At 52.7% G+C, this 17791-nt stretch overlaps 3 protein-coding genes across 15 annotated transcripts in view; 2 read left to right on the top strand and 1 right to left on the bottom strand.

Moving 5' to 3' along the window:
- The window catches only part of FCF1 (FCF1 rRNA-processing protein), a 290016-nt gene that overhangs the window by 60983 nt on the left and 211242 nt on the right, over positions 1 to 17791 (top strand). The window lies entirely within an intron of this gene.
- NPC2 (NPC intracellular cholesterol transporter 2) overlaps positions 1 to 17791 on the top strand; it is a 215457-nt gene that overhangs the window by 115619 nt on the left and 82047 nt on the right. The gene's annotated exons all lie outside the window — the stretch shown is intronic.
- Positions 288 to 16191, bottom strand: ABCD4 (ATP binding cassette subfamily D member 4). 13 transcript variants are annotated; one of them, XM_075753893.1, is made up of 19 exons: positions 16077 to 16191; positions 15741 to 15865; positions 15487 to 15614; positions 15124 to 15263; positions 11916 to 12032; positions 11500 to 11625; positions 10594 to 10644; positions 7433 to 7527; positions 6327 to 6448; positions 5369 to 5460; positions 5100 to 5189; positions 4638 to 4831; positions 4285 to 4376; positions 4037 to 4073; positions 2850 to 2899; positions 2539 to 2591; positions 2099 to 2175; positions 1141 to 1256; positions 288 to 973 (listed from the first exon to the last, which is right to left on the bottom strand). In XM_075753893.1, the coding sequence occupies exons 1-19, from the start codon at positions 16091 to 16093 to the stop codon at positions 878 to 880; spliced, it is 1818 nt and encodes a 605-aa protein (XP_075610008.1). In that variant the 5' UTR covers positions 16094 to 16191; the 3' UTR covers positions 288 to 877. The 13 variants fall into 13 exon arrangements, with proteins under 13 accessions (XP_075610008.1, XP_075610002.1, XP_075610005.1 ...); XM_075753887.1 differs by lacking the exon at positions 16077 to 16191 and adding an exon at positions 15961 to 16033 and having other exon boundaries at positions 288 to 995; positions 1070 to 1256; XM_075753890.1 differs by lacking the exon at positions 16077 to 16191 and adding an exon at positions 15961 to 16033.

The following is a 17791-nucleotide window of genomic DNA, read 5'->3' as shown; positions in this document are numbered from 1 at the left end:
GGAGAGAATATGACTCATCATAAGCAGAACAGTAAGGGCAGGCGAGCTCTATTTCCTCCCCTAAAAGCAGAGGGCCAAAAGCCCTCTTTAGGGCTCCTTGTGCCTTGCAGTAGCTGTGGAGGTAGCAGCAAGACAGGATAGGTATATTACTCCTCCCTCTGCTCTTCTCTTCAGCAATAATCTAGTCTAGGACCATTGCCAATATACAAGCATCTCCTCCAAAGCCAACCCCAGAAGGAAAAGATGCAGCAGTCTGGTTAACAAATACTGACTCTTCTCCATAAGCATTGTTGGAAAACAGGCCCCAGATATTAATACAAAAATGTTCCTTTGACCTGTAACCCTGTGTCATAGGAGAGCAGAGACATGCCCCCTCTCTGTGACAGCATTCTTCTCCCCTTACAGTGCATCCCTTGGCTCCTGCTGGGGAGCACAACTCTCAGCAGAGCCACAGGTACAGAAGTCTGTTCTGCAGAGCTGTGTATCAAAGAGACAGAGGTCCCAGTGAGGCACAGAGGGCAGAACAGGAGGCTGTATCCTGGACAAGTGGAGGTTCCTCTGGCCTTTGCTTCTACAAGCCCCATGAAACAGCATCTTCTCTTTGGGCAGCCTAACAGCTCAACTCCTTCCTCCATGAGAGGTAGGGAGGCAGGAGAAAGGGGGCTGGGAGAAGGATGGCATAGATGTGTCTGCTCCTGGCAGAACACCACATGATGAGTTCAGACTTGGCTCTGTGTCTATCAGCAAAATCCAGAACTGGTCTTGCACTGGATGAATCCCTTCTGGACAGCTGCTGGCCCAGCAGCTCCATGGCTGCTATTCAGAGCTCTCCCACGCGTGTGCAGGTTCTGCAGCTGGCCAGACAAGGGCATGTTTTTCAGCATCCTTCCGCAGCTGGGAGCCGCTTCATCTTCTCGCATCGAGTGAGCTCCCATCTTCCCTCCCCATGAAGTTTCAAAATCCAGCTGTGGAACTGCAATTCAATAACACAACGACTGAGGGATGTGTCTGTGAGGGGTCGTCCTCCCACAGTGAGGCTCTCCAGCCTCAGTCACTACCCTCTGCTCACCAAGGGACCCTCTCTATCTCCCCTGTCTTGCCACCACCAGGGAGGCATGGAGCGCTGTCTCCCCATTTCACCTTTTCCAGGCTGGCCCTGTGTCCCACGCTGATCAGCGTCATGCCCAGCTGAAGGCACACACGGTACAGTTCATGCTCCACATCTTCTGTCAGGGCACTGGTGGCTTCATCTAGCACTGAGAGAAAAGTCGTAAGCCCCACAAATCCTCTCCTGACCAGCCATCTCCCACTAAGCAAAAGAGCAGCAACTGCTGAGAACATTTCACATGTTAACCGGAGTTCACCAAGAGCATCTGCAGAAGTCAAGTGAGGAGAAGCCCAAGGACTCATTGTCCTCTGGCGCAGCTGGTGCTAGTCAACTGGGAAAGCTGCCCTTCCCCACAAGCCCTCAAATCCACCCAAACAGTGCTGTTCATCTCATTCCTCTCACTCAACAGCTACCAGCCACTGCCTTGCCCCCACCGTTGTGAAAGCCAAGACACAACCTTCTGAAGGCAGGCTGTGTGCCAGAGAGCCAGGCTGAGCAGCAGCCTGTGCACCCCTCCGGCCCAGATCTCAGCTGGAGCATCCAGGATGGCCTGAGGCATCTTCCTGTTGCTTAAGGGTAAATACTACAGCTAAATTTCCCACAGTGCTTCCACAACCCTACAGAGGTTCATGAGCTTCATATATGGCAGCTGACACCACGCTCCCTAGCATGCACGCTTCTTTATGTGGCACCTGATGAGCATGCTGAGAGGTGGCTTCTTCAGGTGTCATCAGATCTGGACCAAGAACATTAATCACTAGTTCCCTAAGAGAATGTCTTGTATACATCTTCTTGATTTACCACCCTCCACGCAGATAACGAAATGTTTTCACCCCTGAATCTGCTGTGTGCTATGCTGTTAAAATAATGGCCAAGACAAAGCATGTTCCTAGCAAAGAAGGGATTTCATGAGCTGTCTCTGTACCACCTTCTCTTTATACCAAAGGTACTCCTTCCCCCCGGCCTTTTCTTTTGCAGTCACTCACTCACCCGCATATTTTGGCTGGAGGTAGAAGAGCCGCGCAAACGAGAGCCTCTGCATCTCCCCTGGGGACAGGATGTCATACCTGCAGCAGGGTTGAGATTCAAAATCTCCCTCAACAAAGACACCGTTTGCTGAAGAGCTTATGGTTGCTGATATGGGAGACCCCCAGCAAGTAGCTGTCCCTGTGTGTCTCCCGTGCTCCCCTCCACGCTGGGCCTGGCTCTGCACCCCTGTACACAGTCAGCTGCCTGCAGAGCAGCGTGGCTGGTGATTGTTGGCATTGATGCTTGGGGCGTGAAGGCTTTGCCCCTGTATATTGCCCACCTCCCACAGGACACAGCTGGACGTGGATGTTCATAAGTCTGGCGACAATGTGCATCTGCTTAGAAGCATTCCCCACCCAGAGGGATCACCCAAATTCACACAAGACGGCAAGCCCCCTTACCAGTTCCAGTCCACCGGCTCGTCCAGTCCTCCAGCCCTCACCAGCAAATCAGCCTGCAGAGAGCACAGCAGGCTTGTGAACACAGCCCCAACCCTGTCAGCCCACAGCTCTGAGCTTAACCACCCCCTGCCTGCTACTCTCTTTTCCCACTTGAGCTGAGGTTGGTCCGTATGCCTCCTCCTCTGCCTGTCCCAGCTGCAGACAATGTGTCTGTCCAGCACATGGCCACGCTGTGTTGCCACAAAACCTCATCCCTTCTTCCCTGGCTGGCAGCACCAGGAAAGAAGGCAGCAGCGCTACCGGGGACTCACCAGCCCAGCCAGCTCAAGGAATCGCACAATTCTCTCATCATCTGCAGACCCTAGGGCAGAAAGCAGTAAAGCATAAGCAATGTGTGCCGAGGCCACAGCTGCAAGGAGTCAGTGGGGCAGGAGGGAAGGACTGGAGGATCTCCTGAGGTCCAGTGTAGCTGACTTCACCCCTTAATTATATCAGGTTCTGAGCTTTGGCACAGAGACTTCCTTAAAAACATTAACCATGCCTATCAGCAGCATGCCAGGAGGTAGCTTGGCTCCACAGATACACCTGAGACTTGGCTCAGTCCACAGTCACAAATGGACACAGCCAGAACACAGGGATCCAGGCCTCCATTGCCAGGGCCCTGCTCACCAGCTGCTCTTTTATGGCTGACTGCCCACCGTACACTGCAGGTGGTGGAGTCATGGGAGCAGGGCTCAGGTACAGCCAGCGAAAGGATCTGTGTAGGATGGGAAAAACCTCAGGGTGAGCCAGCTGTGGAAAACACACACGTGAGCTGGTACAGTCAGCTGCTATGGAAGCTGATCAGAAGGGCTGTGCATCTGCCATGGACATCTCTGAAGCTGCTGAAGAGCCACAACAGTAGCTGATGGCTGCAGTTGCTCTCTGCAAGACTCTTGACTCCCAAGTGTTTGAAAGCAGCACGTAACACTGCTTCACTCAGACAAAAACTTAAATCTGGACATCTGCAGCTGCAGCAGACCACATGTGGTCTGGCCCAGGAAGACAGCAGGAGAGAAAGGATCCATCTAGTCTGACCTAGGCAGTATGCGAGGCCCTGGAACATCATATGAAAAAGAGGAACAGTGAAAGATGGAGGTGCATGGAAAGTGATATGAAAGCAAACATGGCTTGCCCAAAGGCAGGTTGTACCAGACAGATCAGATGTATCCCAACAGCAAGGTGCCTCAACATATATCACACGTCTAGCACAACATGCAGAGCATGGCCAGCTTGTCCTCATTGCATCAAGAGAATACGTTCCCTGCCAAAAGGGAAAGAACACAGAGCTGACCTTAACCTACGCTCAGGTAAATCTTCCAGGGAAAAGCAGAGAGCAACAAAAGCAGAATGGATGAGTGCTCCTGACAGGGCATGGTGGGGGAGGAGCTGCACTGGGTACAGTACAGGGAGCTGACACCACAGGGCTGGCTAATTGCTCTAATGAACTTCCACATACCTGAAACTGGATAGATCTCCTTCAGGGGATAGATCACCTGTTTAACAGAGCAAAAGAAGACATGTCAGAGGGAGCTGGACACAGTCCATCAGAGATGCAACAGCGGTGGCATGAACTCAGGCATAAAGGAGGGAGCAGACACAGGCATCCTCCCTCTTGCAGGCCTTTCTGCAGCACACAGGTTCGCAGGGAATGACCACAGCCAGGAACAGAGCTGGGGCCAGAGTAGAGGCAGCCCCCGGGCTCACCTGCTCGCGCAGGCTTCCATCGGTGAAGAAGGGCCGCTGCGGCAGGAACACCACTCCTTGGGGGCCAAAACAGGTCAGCATCTTGATGCTCCCTGCACAGAGACACACTCATGCCAAGCCTGCAGCGCCAGCCAGCAACTCCCCACCACCCCTTGTGCAGTCCTGCCCCGTGAAGTAGCCAACAAATCCCAGAAAAGGTATGTCTGCAACACAGGGCAAAGCAATGAGAGCCAGAGCAGAGTCAGCAACACATGCACCATCATAAAGTGGCACTGGCCTCACAACCCCACACTTCCAAACTCAGGGCAGCCCTAGTTGAGAAAGAGGAGGCTGTGGCAAGCAGCAGTCCTTACCTTGAGTGCTCTCCCAGAGTCCCCCAAGGACCCTCAGGAGAGATGTCTTCCCTGTGCCAGTGTTCCCCACAATCATCACACTATTTCCTTTTGAGATCCTGAGGCTCAGGTCCTTGATGAGCAGCTTGCCAGAGGATGGTACCGAGAGCGTCACTCGCTCCAGAAGGAAAGCCGTGTCCTCCCCAGAATGGCTGCTGGGCCACCACCAAGACAAAGGAGGAGAGATTTGGGGGTAAGTGATCATGCTAAGACTGGCAAAGATCAGGCACCTTAGACCTCCTGTGCCTGTGTGACAGCAGCCCTGGCCCACACGCCCCAGGAATGGCAAATCACAGTGAGCACTGCCTACTGCAAACACCTGCATGCAACAGGCTGTGACACCAAGGGCCACCTCCATCCCATGACAGCTCCACACTCTGACAAGTGAGCTGCAAGCCAGCCAGCTGCTGAGAGGAGACTCACCTGTCCAAATCCCAGCTGGCTTTGGCTTCTGAGTAGTTATCTTTTTTTTTTCTGCCAAGGCTCAGCAAGGTCTCCTGCAGTTCACCAATCCTAGACAAACAAGAGGTTGCATGAATGCCAGGGACAACTCCAGCAGCCTCCTTACAATATCCAAACTTGTCCATGCTTGCTCACAAGCTACTGTTTTTTTATTTATTTAGCACAGACCTGGGCAGAGTCTTGTCCTGCACTTCCCTTTCCTGCAGAGACCTGCCTGCAGAGAAGCTCACCTGTGCGTGTAGCCAGCTACATCAGTCACAGTGCTGGAGAGATCTATGAGCTGGCTGAAACAGCCGATGAGGTAGATGGAAACAAAGGCATTCTGAGGAGAAATCACACATCAGAGCAAGGGTCAGCACTGAGCTGGGGCACTGCCCCTCCCTCCATGGCTGCAAGGAGGTAGCCAAGGAGTCCAGACACTTGGCCACGTCTGCAGTCCCAGCAAGATGAAGGATGGGTGGAGAAGTTACCCAGGGCAGTGGGAGTGAAGGAGAAGATGCCCCTGTTTGGATGGAGCAGGGCTTCCCTGCTCAGTACAGCAGTTTTTGCCAGGTGGACACATCTCCTGCCACCCAGGGATGGTGTTTGCAGAGTGTCTGCTGGCCAGCCCAGCACACTCACCCTGTCTACATCATGCAGATCTACACCACCAGCCCTGCCCTGGCACTGTTTGTGGCTCAGACCAGGGTGTCCCAGCCTGCAGGCCCACAACTATTTTTAGCTCTGCATTCTCTATCACAAGCCAGTTTTGAGTATTTGGGAATGAGTCAGGTCAGGAAGGCAAATGCAAGCCAGCTCACCTCACAGGTGGCCAGGGTCACTGTGGGCAGCAGCCCAGGGCATAACCCGGACCCACAGCACTGCGTGGACCCAATCCCCTCCTACACTGCTGAAAGCCAGAGGTCTTCTGACCTCCTGGTTTGTTTATTTTTTTTTTTTTTAGATGCAGACATCTGAGCTAGGAAACACTTATGTAGATGTGTCCTTGACAGCTCTCACCCCCAGGTTAATCATACACCAGCTGGCTCCAAGTTCCCATTTCCATGCCACCATGGGCAGGGACAGTCTAACCTGAAGGTCAGTTGCTGCAGGTTATCCAGCCCCAATGCAAGCAGCCCCACATGAAACCTCCATCCTCAGCGCCCACTCACCCTCCACAATGGGGTCTGGGAGATCACCTTAGCTCACCTTGCTGACGAGGGCGCTGAGCTCTGTTGGACTCAGGTCACCATAGACCCCAGAAAAGATGGGAATGGCAATGACCACATAGCTCAGGATGCTGCCCAGGTAGTCAAAGGTGTTGATCCCAACTGGGGAGAAGCACATTGAGAGAAGGCAGTGAGTTAGGGTGGGAACCTCTCTCCTAGCCAGGCTCAAGTGCAGCCCATGAGCCCAGTCAGAGGAAGACTCATGGTCTTGCCTCAGCCCTTCATGATGCACCAGAGCAGAACCACCCATTTTGCAGGACAGCACAAGCACCAGCGTGAAAATCCATTTGCCAAGCAAGGAGCACTTTGGGGCAGGCCCCTGAGCAGAGAAACATCATCCAGACGCACAGCTCAGGAATCACCATGGGTCAAAAGCCACTTTGTCTGTTTGTTTCTACTCTTCAGGGGGCTGGCTGACTCACAAGATACAGGAGGGAGGGCAAAAATGAAGCTCTGGGCCGGATGGTTGGCCACGAAGTCTGTCTTGGAGCACAGGACAGGCAGAAAGACCTAAGACCCCAAACTCTCACAGAGACACCTGCGTTCAGGGCTCTCCCTCCCTTATGTTGCTCAGAAACTTGCTATGCTGGTGAGATGAGGAACAGCTGTCCTAACAGTGGTCATTCAATGCCCAAACCTGGGCCCAGTGACAATGGGAGAAGGGAGATTTTCAGGGGACAACTACGCTCAAGGGACAGGCTCTACAGGAAAGAAGTTTCCACAGCTCCCAACCACATATAGAGTCTTCTCCTTCCCCAAAGCTCAAGCCCTTCTCTCTCTTCCTGGCCACTGAACACCTGCCCTACAAAAAGCAGAGATTCCTGCAGATTCCCCTTTTGGGGCTTGCGTTCTCTGACTTAGCTGGGTCCTCCACTACTTTGCTCTCTACGATGCTTTTTCACAGCAGGATTCCCATTTAGGACTGCAGGAGTCACCCTCTGTTCACCCTCAGGGCTTTCAGGCACCAGCAAGAGGCAGGAGACAAAACCCCAGCACTGCTGCTCCAGCAGTAGGGTTCCCAATCCTGTGGGCCACCACAATGGAGCTACCACATGCCCCACTCCAGCCTCCAAACTCCCCACTCACTGTATAGCCACAGCTCCTTGCCTATCAGCTCCTTCTGGGTCTGCAGCAGGCTCTGCAGCCTCCGGTCCGTGCGCATGTGCTCCACTCGCCCAGCCCTGTAAAATAAGATTGCAACATGCCACAGACATCCTGGGAGCACAGCAACGAGGTCAAAGCACGGGCCATAGGACTGAGGCTTGGGAAGGGTCTGGCACCTTAGCCTCCAAGCAACAAGCTCTTTGCTGAGCAGCAACTGAACAGCCAAGACTGCCTTCCTTGAAGAGCTTCACCAAGAAACTCTGGCTGAAACAAGCAGCCCTGCAAACCTCTCCCAGATGGGGTGCTGCTGTTGTATATAGGAGGAGGTGAAGCAAGGCCAGACACCATCAGCGAGGCCCCAGCCTGGAGCAACACACACCCAAGGTCACACACAATTTCCAAGCAGAGCCTGGTTGGAAGAGAAGGACGGCACCGCTATGCACCTGGACACAGAAGGGAGAGGGCAGAGGTGAGTCCAGGAGGTGACAGCAAGCCAACTCCACCTGCAAAGCTGGCAGCCCCAGTCCACCTCTTCCCATTCCCCACCGCAGAGGAGTAGGACACAGACAAGCCCCAAGCAGTGCAGCCCGCAGTGCGGGTGACCCCAGCCCCCCCCTTCCCAGGGGTATCTCCATGGGCATCAGGAGGTGACACCCTCTACCGAGGTAGCGGTGATGGTCCCACAACCAGGCTGAGCCAGTAGCAAGGAGGTAACATCTGGGCTCTCAATCACCACCTTCAGCAAGCGTGGCAGCTCCTTCTGCTCCTTTGCAAGGGCTGGGCTGCCCTCAGGTGGCAAAATGCAGAGAGTGCTTCATGTCTCGCTCCAGGCTCCCACCTGCGTGGCAGGTATTGTCCCTGCCACCCAACACACGCCTGTGCCCAGCACGCAGCTGTGCTCCCACCACGGTCCACACAACAGGGGAGTCACTAGGGCCCAAGCAGATAGGACCAGGAGGTGCCTGTTCAGCCTGGAGAAGAGAAGGCTCCGGGGAGATCTAATTGCAGCCTACCTAAAGGTCTCAGAAAAAGCTGCAGAGGGACTGTTTATCAGGGAGTGTAGTGATAGGACAAGGGGTAATGGGTTCAAACTAAAAGAAAGTAGATTTAGATTAGATGTTAGGAAGACATTCTTCACTATGAGGGTGGTGAGGCACTGGAACAGGTTGCCCAGAGCAGTTGTGGATGCCCCCTCCCTGGAAGTGTTCAAGGTCAGGTTGGATGGGACTTTGGGCAACCTGGTCTGGTGGAGGGTGGCCCGGGCCATCGCAGGGATGATCTTTGAGGTCCCTTCCAACCCAAACCATTCTATGATTCTATTCTATGAAATAAATACAAATTAAGATTAAGAGTCTCAGTTCTAAAGATTCTCTGTTCTTAGAAAAATACGTTTTCTTTCTCAAAAATACATCTGGTTAGAATTCAGTTTGGCATTACTGCCCTACAAGCCATCTCAGGTAACTACTGAGCTGCAATCTTAGCTGCTGAGTATTCGGAAAGGTCAAAGCCTTGGACATGAGGAGTTAAGGGCGAGGAAGGCACTGGGGACCAGAGCTGTTATTTCTTTTGCAGATGAGGAGAGATTGTTATATTAGTTTCAGCTTTTCCTCCCATTCGGTTCACTTTTAAAGCAAGTTTTTCCAAAGGCTTAGAAACCAAAGAAGTAAAAAGGTGTCAGTGCTCAGGTTTTGTTTCTTCCTTTGCCAAAACAACGGTTAGGCAGGTGCAAGAGGACAAGCTCTAACAGCTTCCACCAGCTAGAGAAATCCAGCAATCAAAACCAGCCACTTGCCACATGCTCCTCCTCTTGCAGGATTCTAGGAATGCAACCTTTTAAAAAATTCCTTTATTTTTAATTAAGATTCTTACCATAAAAATGCCTGGGTTTATGCAATTCAATTAAATTATAGTTTCCCACCAAACGAAGATTTTCTACTAATGAACTGTACTGAAGTAAGACGCCCTGTTTTCTGGTATAATATATCACTTTCCATTTTCTACTTAGTAATAGAATAAAAAACTTCCAAAATTGTGAGGAAAAGTACTGCAGCTTAAATAAGGGCAGATAATCAGAGTATCTTCTCCATTAAGAAAAATTATCATCAACCAATAAGAATCAACTGGTCCCCAAAGAAATAACTCCAACTTGCCAATACAAACCAAGATTGATTTCAGTTATTTAAATCAGAGTTTCATGCCTGTCAATATAAATCTTTATGAGATCGGTGATTTTGGATCAAACTACTTTGGGGATAGCACCACAACACTTGAAATGCTCAGTCATTACAGCATGAAGGAGCCAAATGCAGATCACAGGCAGGGAAGACCGGAGACAGGATAGCTGCTGCTTGCTTAAATTCCTGGAAGAAGCACGATTTCACAACGCACAGGGCAAAGGCAGACACATGACAAGAGAGGAGCAATGACCTCCTGTCACTGACCAGGCACCCCAGCACAAACTACAATAAAATCATGGCCCTTTTCCTGGGTTCTAGCCATTTCTGTGAAACTTCTTAAAGGCTCCAAGCAGCAGCTCAACTGACTTGAGGGCATCCCTAAGCAGAGAGGTGCTGCCGTGCTCCCAACCGTGTGCTCAGCTCCGGGGTAAATGGCACTGAGCAAATTCAGAGAGTAGTAGTACAGTGTTGGGAAGGTCAGGGCACAGGCTGACCTAGAGGAACAAGCAGAGGTAAGGAAGCCAGGAAACAGCTTGCGTGCCCACAGAAGACACGCAGGTTAGCAGCAGCAGGATGGGGCCAGAAACAACCCGCAACAAAACCCCAGGGGAACATCCTCACAAGATGCAATGAGACCTTGAGCGGTCTTCCAGGTAAGGACCTGGGAAAACATCAGCAATGCTCTCTAAGCCAGCACTGAATCTGTATCAGGCCTCTAGGGATGTTAGAAGGGAGGCAGAGAAACAAATAGTTGTCTCCAGCTGCTGTGGAGCATTCCCACAGATGCATAAAATGCAAAGGAGAACAGAGTGTCAGGGCTGTATGATGCTGCAGTGGCATGGAGGGGAGAGGAAGCTCCAGCTGCAGCAACAGGACTTGGACTCCTTTTGGGATACATGAATACAACAAGGATGCCACAAGCTGGGAGGATCCTTACAAGGATGTAAAGAAATGAATGCTACTAACCTGTAGAAAGCAGCTGGTTCCGCATTGACACGAATCTGCATGTGTTTGAACCTGGACAACCCAAAAAAACATCATCAGAATTGTGCACAAATGTCCAGTGAATTATGTAGCCAACATCCTTGCTAGAGGAAACTTGTCTTGCATCTGTCAGAACACTGATCTGAGGCAGCTCTTGACAGAAACACTCAATATGCTCAAAAAGGCACCAGAGAGCAAGGCTTAGCACAAGGGACATCATTCTGGGCCAGCTCAGTGGCATGTTTGTTTGGTATACCACTCTCTGTGCACATCTTCTCACAGCCCTTGGGCCTCCAATTTGCTAGCCCAGCATCTCCACTATACAGAATCACCACAACCAATTGCCCTAGTCTGGGCTCCCTGTGCCATACCACCTGCTGCTGCTGTTCCTCGATGCCCTGAGCCCCAGGGAAAGCTGCAAAGCCCCGGCCACACACGCCCAGCCAACTCTGCAGGGGAAGGGGAAGAGATGAGTTACAGAGCGTATGGAAAGACTGTGCTGTTTTGGGCACTTCATGAAGCTGGTGGTAAAGCAGAAACCTGATTTCTGTCAGTAGATGCAGTTCAATGAAGTTGCATCTGCACCCAAGGAAGCTCCTTGTGCAGTTTTCTTCAATGCATCTGATGTCCCAGCATCAGCAATGACCAGGCGAGCAGCCTGGAGACTGAACCGAGGGCACTGCCTGCCATGACAAAGGGCAGTGAAAGGGGTGGCAGGGGCTCAGCACACGGACTTTGGGGCAGCATTGTGCAGGCAGGCTTCTCCGAGTGTGGGGAAAGTCACGGACAAGAGAAGTACCTGCGTACATAGCACTGAACAGGGATAAAAATGCAGCTTTCGCAGGAGCTGCCAAGAGGCAGTGAAAATGCTGATCTGCTGGGACTCACCTGAAATCCCCCTCCAGCTTTTCCTGCTGCACAAGTTTAGACACAATTGGGCTCATCAATACCTTGTTGACAATCGTCCCAATGACGAAATACCCAAAGATGCTCACCGGGCCTAGCCAGCCTGTGCTACAGAGGAGGAGAAAGAGAGGTCAGCTAATAATCCAAGCAAAAGGACATCCCAGCACCCTCAGGCTCAAGCAGTTAGAGCCCCCAACTGTCACTTCTCTTGGCTTTCACAGAGGTTTGGGGGCCAGCATTGCACACCCCAGCATCCCCAAGGCAGAATTCCCTTCGGAGTGTAGAGACCACTCACCCACATGTACAAGTGCCTGTCTGTGGAGATGTAATGTGCGTGCCAGGCTCCAAAAATGAGCATAGGAAAGAGGCATGAAAGCAGGGCCAGGATGGGTCCTTACCTGTGGAAGCACTGGTACGTGTAGTAGGCCAGTGTGAAGGGCGAGATGATGAGCTTGCTGGCCATGGAGCTGAGCTGCCTGCAGAACCTCTCCACATCCTGGCTGATGCGCTGGTCCCTGCTCAACACAAAGAGCCATTGACACTGTTAAAGCCCAGAAGCAAGAACCAGTACTAACTCCCTAACAGGGCGCAAGGCAGGCTGTTTCATTGCCTGAACTGAGAACAGGGTGCAGGTGAACAGCCCTGCCTGGGAGGGACCTGCAGCTGTGACTCCCATTCTCCCATAGGAGACAGTTTCCATGGTCCAGCAGGACCTACCCCAGGGCCTTCGTGGCACTCAGGAAGAACAGCTCCTGCTATTACTTTCACCCTGTTTGTTGTATTAACCCCTTGTTCCGTTCAACTTTGTGCTAAAGGTCTCTGCATCCTTGTCCTTTACTCCTCTTCTGGACCCACCCCTGTACTACCAAAAACTACTGATTCTCCCCTAAAACCTTCAGTACAGGTGCTGCATCTCAGGCACCAGAGCTACCAGGACTGGCTACAGCACAGGCCAGGCCTTCTCCAGCTGTTTGATATTTGTAAACACTTCCATCAAAGCCACCCTTCCACAGCAGCTGGCCCCTTCGCTGCAAGGAAGAAAGTGCTTCCACCCATCCCCGTCCCACAAGAGCAGGCAGCAGCACACCAAGCCTCCTCGCCCCATCGGCAGCAGGCACGTGGGTGACAGACCCTCAAGTCCCATCTGTCCCATTGCTGAGCAGGAGTTGCACTTGGGGTTGCAAGGGAGTTGCGCTCCCTTGGCGCCTCATCTGTCCAGAGCACGTGGATGAGGGCTTCAGTCTGATGCGCTAAGCACAGGTGGAAAGGTCATGACTGTGAACACTGGAGTCCAGAATGAAGAGCAAGGCTGGACTCCTGCTTAGCCATCAGTGCAGATGCAACCACAAGGACATTCATATCTCAACTCTTTTGCAATCCTGGAACAGCAATGGATTTAATTTTGGGGCAGCTCTCGCCCTGACTGACCTTACAGTCATTTTTCCTTTTCCTCAGACTGTAATTGTTCCCATAAAGTTTAGTTGTGCTACAGACTCATGGCAGGATATTGCTTTTTACGAGCTATTAAGCAACATGTAATGATAACGCATAAGCATCAACTCAAATGCCCTACTAGGAGCCACAAGTGTTTGTATGCCACTCAGAACCCACTCTTCATTCCCTCCAGATGGACGACATCGTGCTTCTAACACTCAGTTTGGTTTGCACTGCATAATGGGCGGTCACTTCATTGCTCTAGTTCATTCTCTAAGTACCCAGTGCAGGGAAAAAATCCTCATCAAGGAATTTCAAGATAAAGAGAATTTTTGTTGTGGCATTAAAAAAGACACTAAATAATACAATCAGGGGTTTTAGCAGAGGCAAGGTGGTAATGAAAAATACTTCACAGCAATCCCACACATTCAGTCTGCTAAGGTCAGGAGACCTGGCTCTATCGCTGCGGAGCAGACCGACCCAGTTATGTCATGCATTTCACTGCACAACGTGAACACGTTCCCTGGTTAAAAATAAACCTGAGCAGGATAGTCATGTGGTGAGGGGCCTCTGTCCTCCCCTTCCCACCTCTCAAAGGAAAAGACAGGCACACAGGAGCTTCTGGCTATGGCCAATGTGCTACACTGCCTGGAAGCGCCGCAAGCCTTGGTGACAGGCATGGCTTTTTTAATTTCTCCTTGCCAACTGCATACCACCCTAAAACACTATCAGAAATGAACATTTAACGAGGGTGGGAGTAACCTTGACAGTGGCTGGAAAGTGCATCACCATCATGAAGCTGTGATTTCATGTCTGGCAGTAGGGCTGCTTGACCCAAGCTAAGCCCTCTCCTTGCTTGCTGCTCCCACTGTGCACAGCTGGTTGCTGTGTAAGAACTCAGGCTCTCTCCTAGTACCGGGCCAGCAGAAGTAGCCAGGGGACGGGTCTGGCTAAAAAATGATACAGACAAAAAAAAAACCCATCCTGAGACACCCAGCACAATTTCACTGTGCAACTCCACAGACCACCACGCTGTGCAACAAAGGGAGCCAGGAGCACCTGGCAGCAGAAGCAGAGAGGCTGCTTCTGTTAGGAGTCCCTGTAAGACAGCAATTTCTCACACAGATCCTGGGCTTGGTCTCCTCTGGTGCCATCAACATGGGAGATAGCACCAGTGCAGTGACTAGACAGGGGTGCCCCCTCCAGGGGAAGGGAGCTTGGGGTCTCAAAACAACTGTATAAAGCCACACAAAAAGTTATCCGCTGGTTTCTAGTTTTTCAGCAAGTATTTAATAACTTCTTTAAACTCTGGAGGGGGGCGAGGGGAAAAGCCTCTACTTCTCACATGATGTCTAATGTAGGATCTTAACTCTTCAAAGTGCGTAACTACGACAGCAGTGTCCTGTGTGCAAGGAGAGGCTGGAAGGCCAGGGTCAGCGGGCAGCTGTGAGGGAGGGAGGCATTTGACCTTTGCTGCACGGCCTGGGTAGATCAGCAGCTCTGCACTGAGCAGGACAGTGCCTGAAGCAAACTGGAAGGGGATGTCGGGGTAGGCTGGGATAAGCAAGGAGGGACTAAATGCTCCTCCTTCTCTCATATTTCGAGTCACCCCTGACATTTCCTTCCTAGAAACAGGAAAGTGGAAATGCAGCTCTCACAGAGTGCAAAACAAAGCCCTTCCTGGCCATGGCTTCCATGGGTTATCAAAACCATTAAAAACCCAACTAAACAGAACTCTGTTCAGCTGGAGACTCTGGTGGTTCAAGTTCAAACAGAACAACAGGGACTGTCCTAACGCACTGGCTGTGTGAAGGCAAGGAGAGGCAGTGCTCTCCGACTCCAGCCAGGCCCTTTGTAACGTCACACTGAGTGTCAAGGGTTGAGTTTGCAGACAGCATGTTTTATAGCAGCACTAGATCCCTATTCTGCCAGGCCTCCATTTTGCTCGCAACAGAAACGTCCTACCCTGAAAACCATCACGACCAGCAGTCACAGGAGATCCCAGCAACAGGTACCACCTCCCACCCAGGGCAGATAAGGGTATTTGTGCCTAGATGGCAAAAGCTTCTAGGGCTCAAGCCACTACCCAGAGACACAGAGAAGTCAGGAAAAGACACGGAACAGCCCACAAGAAGCCAAGCAAAAGGCTGAGAGAAGCCACAGGCAGCCTACGGGTTATCGATGTCCTCACGCAGCACGTGCAGGTTGTAGTAGACCTGTCCCTGGAAGTAGCAGCTGTGGAGGTATTCGGTGAGGGACTTCCTCCAGCTCACATACATCATGTTGCAGATAAACTGGTCGAAGCTTTTTAGCTGGAATGAGGGCAAGGAGACAGACAGGAAGAGATAAGTGAGAAGAACAAGCATTTCCCAAAATTAAATAAAACCTAACACTTTGTACCAGTGATCCGTCCCACACGTAGCTACCTAATGGAGCAAGGGCAGACCTAGATCCTTTGTCACCAGGACCACGTCAGGAGCCATGGGCAGCCATCCCATCCCCTCCCAAGACACGGGAGCCTCTGGCCTGTCTTACCGTGGAGTTCACTACGATCAGAGTCAGGGCAATGGCAGTCAGTTTTTTGAAAGCAGAGAAGTCCTTGTTCCCTAGGACCTCGTAGTACTGGCTGGGGATGACACCGACCTGGTAAATAACCAGCTGCTCTGGAGGAAAGAGGCAAGCACGGGAAGGAAATGAAGGACAGCGGTGGCATGGCGAAGAGGGGGGTGCGGGGTAACGGGGAGCAGACGTGGGGTGCAGCCCCCCATCGCCCCCCATCCCAGGCTCACCCAGCAAGGCGACGCCGAGCAGCGTCAGGAACATCAGGGCGCTCGGGGAGGGCCACCCGGGGAAGAGGACAGCCTGCAGCCGCAGGAAGCGCCGCAGGAACAGCCCGTCCAGCTGGGGGCCAGGCCTGCAACGGAGGAAGACACGGGAACGGGCAGTGAGCTCTCGGGGGCGGCCACCTCCCCTCCCGCCCCGCCGGGACCCAGCCCGCCCCCTCCTCACCGGCCGCCGGCCCCGGCGCCCCCCGCCCCGGCGCTGCCTCCCGCCATCAGCGCGCGGCCAGACCCGCCCGGGCGAAGCCCCGCCCCCCCGGGCGCTACAGCATGAATATTCATCACCCCTCCTCGCCGTGCATGAGCCCCGCGCCGCCCGCCCGGGCAGGGGCAGCCGCCGCCACCGCGCTGCACAGCGCTTCCGGGTTGCGGCGTCACCATAGAGACCCCGCCCGCCGGCACCGCCTCTCCCCGCAGGCGACCGAGCGGGACACCGCGCCCCCTGGCGGCCCCGCCGCCTCCTCACGCACCCGCGGCCGCCCCCGGTTCCAGGTTGGGGCTGTTGTCCCGGCAGCCATAGGCAGCAGGGCCGGAAAGATCGGGCAGTGCCGCCTCTTCTGGGAACGGAGCTGCGCAAACACGAGTGGCTGCCTCTGGGGACCCCCAAAGGCTGAGGGACAGTCCCCGTTGCCCACTTCTCACAGGGGACGCGGGAAAGGAGGAGCAGGGCTGATTCCTCCACATTTGGGTTATTTTGGGGCGGGCAGTGAAGTTTCGGGTTGCTTTGAGAGGACACGCAATTTGTGGTGTCCACTGTCTGCGGGGGATATCTCCCGCCAGGACCTCGGGATAAGGCAGGGATCGCCAGCGCGATGGTGAATGGCGCAGAATGAGCGGGGCAGAGCAAAACCCCGGGTGGAGGGTACAGAGGGACTTAAAACGAGAATGGGGTGTGCCAGTGAACTGACCCTCTCTGGCTTCTCAGTGACCTCAAGTTTAATACAGAAACCAACGGGGTTGGGTTTTTTTTCCAGGTTTGGATAGTCACCTGAACTCTGGGTTATGAAATATTTCAGCACAACTAAATTTCTGGACAAGCCTGATGATAAGAGGCGAGGGATCCTACAAGCCCGAGTCCCTTCCTTCCTCAAGCACCTCTCACACCTACCATCCTGTTTATGCTGCTTCTTCTGCAGAGTCTTTGGGCTCCTGCACATATAGGTCCCTCTTCCCATACACTAAGTAGCTTCGCTCTCCTGCCAGCTCCCTGCCTCCCCGCCCTCTCTTTCTTCCTCTCCCTCAGCCTTGTCTCCCTCGTCTTTGCTCTGCTGCTACCTGCTTATGGGTCCAGGCACTTACAAACACGAAATTGGAGTATACGCACGCACTCAGGGATGAAAGAAGGCGCGTCAGTCTGTTTCTTTAGCAAATGGCCCTGTCCCTAAGCGGTCTCCCTTTCTCCTTGCCCTCATCTCCCTTCGCTCAGCTCTTTTACTGCTGGAATTCACAATGCTATCAGTCATACCTAAAGGTTAAGCTCCAGAGGGCAGAGATCAGCCCTCTGAAAACCTGACCTCAACGATGACTAATTTTTATGTTAAAAGGATCGGGTTTTTTTCTCAGCTGTTGCATCAGACCTGGGTGACGGTTGCTCCTAGGTAGTCACATCCTCTCAGGGTGCAGTATTGCAGCTGTGGCAATTGTGTGTGTCACCTTGTCAGTGGTTACCGGGACTGAACTGACTCCTTTGCTCCCTCACCCACCTTATGGTGAAGGGATCTTCCTCCCCTTCCCTCCCCTGCTGATGAAACGGCTTCCCAGCACCAAGGGAACCAGGGGATCTGACACAGAGATGAGATGCCCACAATTGTCTATCCCAAATCCTTCCTCCTACCTCCTCCTCCTCCTCCCTGCCCTTTGTCCTGTCCCTGTCACCCCATGACCACCACCTGATAAAGAACATGCTGTGAGCTCCCTTTAGTGAATCGGCTCCTGGATTTTTCCTGGGACCCCTCCTAAGGCAGCCAAGATCACGAACAATAGAGAAGTGCCTTTTCGGT

Source organism: Balearica regulorum, chromosome 5, assembly GCF_011004875.1.
Source record: "Balearica regulorum gibbericeps isolate bBalReg1 chromosome 5, bBalReg1.pri, whole genome shotgun sequence".
Classification (NCBI taxonomy): Eukaryota; Metazoa; Chordata; class Aves; order Gruiformes; family Gruidae; genus Balearica; species Balearica regulorum.
Note: the sequence above shows the minus strand (reverse complement) of the source record. Positions and strands in the feature narration are given on the sequence as shown.